Raw genomic sequence first — 2,963 nt, 5'->3', positions numbered from 1 at the left:
CCTATCAGTTCTGTGCACTAAAACCCTAGGTTTTATAGAGTCTACGCCATGGTCAGGTTCTCAAAAATCTTAAATGTTTTTCACTACTTATCACCATTGAAGATATTCCTTTAAGTCAGTCAGTGGTTACCTGCACTTGTGAAGTCTAGATGTTTTCAAGTCAAATGATAAAGTACATAGATGTAGCTCACAAGTACAGCAGTGATCTGTGATGTACATTAAACAGTTAAACCACAAAGTTTGCACTCCTGTCTATTGTCCAGAAAAGAGTCTTTATAATAGGTTATAATCACTGTTGATGACATGGTCTGTTGGCTACATTATGGCATAAATAACGTTATCTTCATTATGTATAAATTGTAATTAGACATTTTATACTAATGAAGGCAGAACATGGAAGACATGACCTAATTGATTTTTGTTAAAATTACATTTTTATGTCCTGACTTCCCCTCAAAAAATTCCCAGTGGAAAAGAATGATTTCTGAGCTATCTTTACCAAGCAGAGTCGAAAATCTTGTTCTAAAATTGTCGTAACAAATTTTCTTTCACAGAATAACCATGCCCAGTATCACCAAGTAGTGATATCAATGACAGTCAAATGACAACACAAAACCACTACATTTTTATTCTGGAGTAATGTACAGGTGTTAGCATGATAAATCAAAAAAATGGGATAGTAAAAGCTATAATCTTCAAATCAAGAGATAATAACCATCTTTATTTTTTATCTTTTTGCACCAATGTTACAGCATAGTACACATTAAATCATCTGTTCCAGAAAAAGAAGTGCTAGAAAATTAGAGGCAAACTGTGACACATATCATTAATTCCTGATTATAAAAAGATCCAACAATATGGAAATTTACAAAGCATTTCAACATTCTATGGTTAATTATTAAGTAATCATCGGTTGGAAACTTTCTGGGGCCTCATCTGCTGCTTGCCAATGTGCTTTTTTCTCCTGTGGGAGCTGCATTCTGATAGCTCTCAAGTGACACTTTCAGATGTCTGCTAATTCAGGCATTAGTGGGATAGCTTCCATAGTATTTGTACTTAAATTGGAGGCCACTACATGATGGCTTTCTTCCCTCTCCTGTAGTCAACTCATACCTAGGAATATCTAAACTTGATAGTTTCCTGGGCTCAGTGGTGTTTTCTCCAGACAGGGCCTTGCTGGGAGCCAGGGTTGGCTACTGCCCTACCCTCACTGTTGTCTTTCTCTACAAAGACTGAGAAGAACTGAGTGAGTGGAGGCTTCACTGACAGTTTGGAAAGATCGCCAGTCCCCAATTGCAGCTTGGAGGCAATCACATTTGTCCAAAAAGTCACTTTTTCTATTTTCCAGTTGACAGATCTAGGCACTTTAAAGAATGCTGTTAGTTGAACTTCTTCAGATTAGTTTATAATTTATTCAAACATACCTCCTGTGTCCACATGAACCCTACAACAAAACAATGAGATCTCTGTCTGATGTATGCAACTGAGAACATATTGAAAAAATTTCACAATCCTCTCAAATGATATTAAGGCTAACATTCTTTGATTTCCAACCCAGCAAAAGGTCTTAGGAGGAATGCAGGTTTTCTTTGTTTAACCCTCTCGTGTGTCACAGAGTAGCTTTGTCTCACCTGTCCAGGCAGTGCTTGTGGCTGAATCTGAATGGTGGCTCTGCAGTAGGGGAGGGGCCCCTGTCTCACCACATTCAATGAATTTGAGGTTGTGGCACTCGCATCCTGGGGACTTGACTTTTTTAGAGTATTTTTGGACACAGCATTTAATAAAGCACTTGAGAACCAAAAAGCTCAGTTCAATCATATTCAACACAATGCACAAGCATGAGGTAATGACCAAGAAGAGGATGAAGATTGTTTTCTCAGTGGGTTTGGAGATGAAGCAGTCCACTGTGTTGGGACAGGGCTTCAAATCACACTTCAGAAGGTAGGGAACACTAAAGCCATTGTACAGCTTGTAAAATAAAACCAGGAAGCCAATTTCAAAACCAGTCTTAACAATGAGGCTGATAAGGTAGGTATACCACAGACCCCCATCCATTGTACCTGTGCTGACATAGAGTTTCTTTCTGTGTCTCTTCTCTCTGCCCTCACGATAGGCTACATGTAGAACCACCAGAAGGGAAGGTGTGGAGACCATGATCAGTTGTAATGCCCAAAGTCTGACTTGGGAGATGGGGAAGAAGTCGTCAAAGCATACATTTTCACAACCAGGCTGTCTAGTATTGCACTCAAACTCTTTCTGCTCATCTTTCCACACATGCTCTGCTGCCACCATGTAGATCAGCAAGCGGAAGATAAACACAACAGCCAGCCAAATCCGTCCAATCCCTGTGGAATATTGATTTACTCCACTCAGGAGGTCTCTGAGGAACATCCAACTCATGATGTAGGCTCAGAAGAAGGCAAGACTGAAAAAAAAAAAATTCATAGTGATGGATCTAGTCCATTGATCATTTCTACTGTTTAATTATGGGAGTATGGAAGATATACTCCACTCTCTAAGTTACTGCAACCCTAGATGTTGAGGAAAACTCATGGCATACCTCACTCTCCCTGGTATATCTCATTCATTCCAGGGAATTCAATTAGTGCTTTCAGGTTCCTAACTCAAATCTTTGGCTCCTCACCAGACTTCCAGAGGCTTCTAGTTTTCATCTAAATGTCTCACAGGCATCTCAAACTTGATATATCTACAGAGTGAGTTTATTATCTGTCCTACTCTTTGATTCTCTTCTCTTACTGAATGGCATCCCCAAAACCCAAGCACTCAAGTTGGAAGTATATATACATCCTGAACGCCTCTCATGTCCATTTTAAATTGCTCACCAGTCCTCTGACACCTAAATATCTCTGAAAATCATCACTGAATCATGGCTGAAACATCTCCTACAGTCCTCCCAGTAATTTTTTTTTTTTATAGAGGCATGCTTTATTTACTTGTTTGCT

General features: G+C 39.3%; 1 protein-coding gene across 1 annotated transcript; it reads right to left on the bottom strand.

Moving 5' to 3' along the window:
• Positions 1 to 1,593: 1,593 nt before the first annotated feature.
• GJB7 (gap junction protein beta 7) lies at positions 1,594 to 2,400 on the bottom strand (the record flags this gene model as incomplete). Its single annotated transcript, XM_084257371.1, has 1 exon — positions 1,594 to 2,400. One exon carries the CDS (start codon positions 2,398 to 2,400, stop codon positions 1,594 to 1,596), a length of 807 nt encoding a protein of 268 aa, XP_084113497.1.
• Between the last annotated feature and the right edge of the window lie 563 nt (positions 2,401 to 2,963).

The sequence above is a fragment of the Talpa europaea genome, assembly GCF_964194135.1.
Source record: "Talpa europaea genome assembly, chromosome: 2".
NCBI lineage: Eukaryota > Metazoa > Chordata > Mammalia > Eulipotyphla > Talpidae > Talpa > Talpa europaea.
This window is presented reverse-complemented; position numbering and strand designations above follow the sequence as displayed.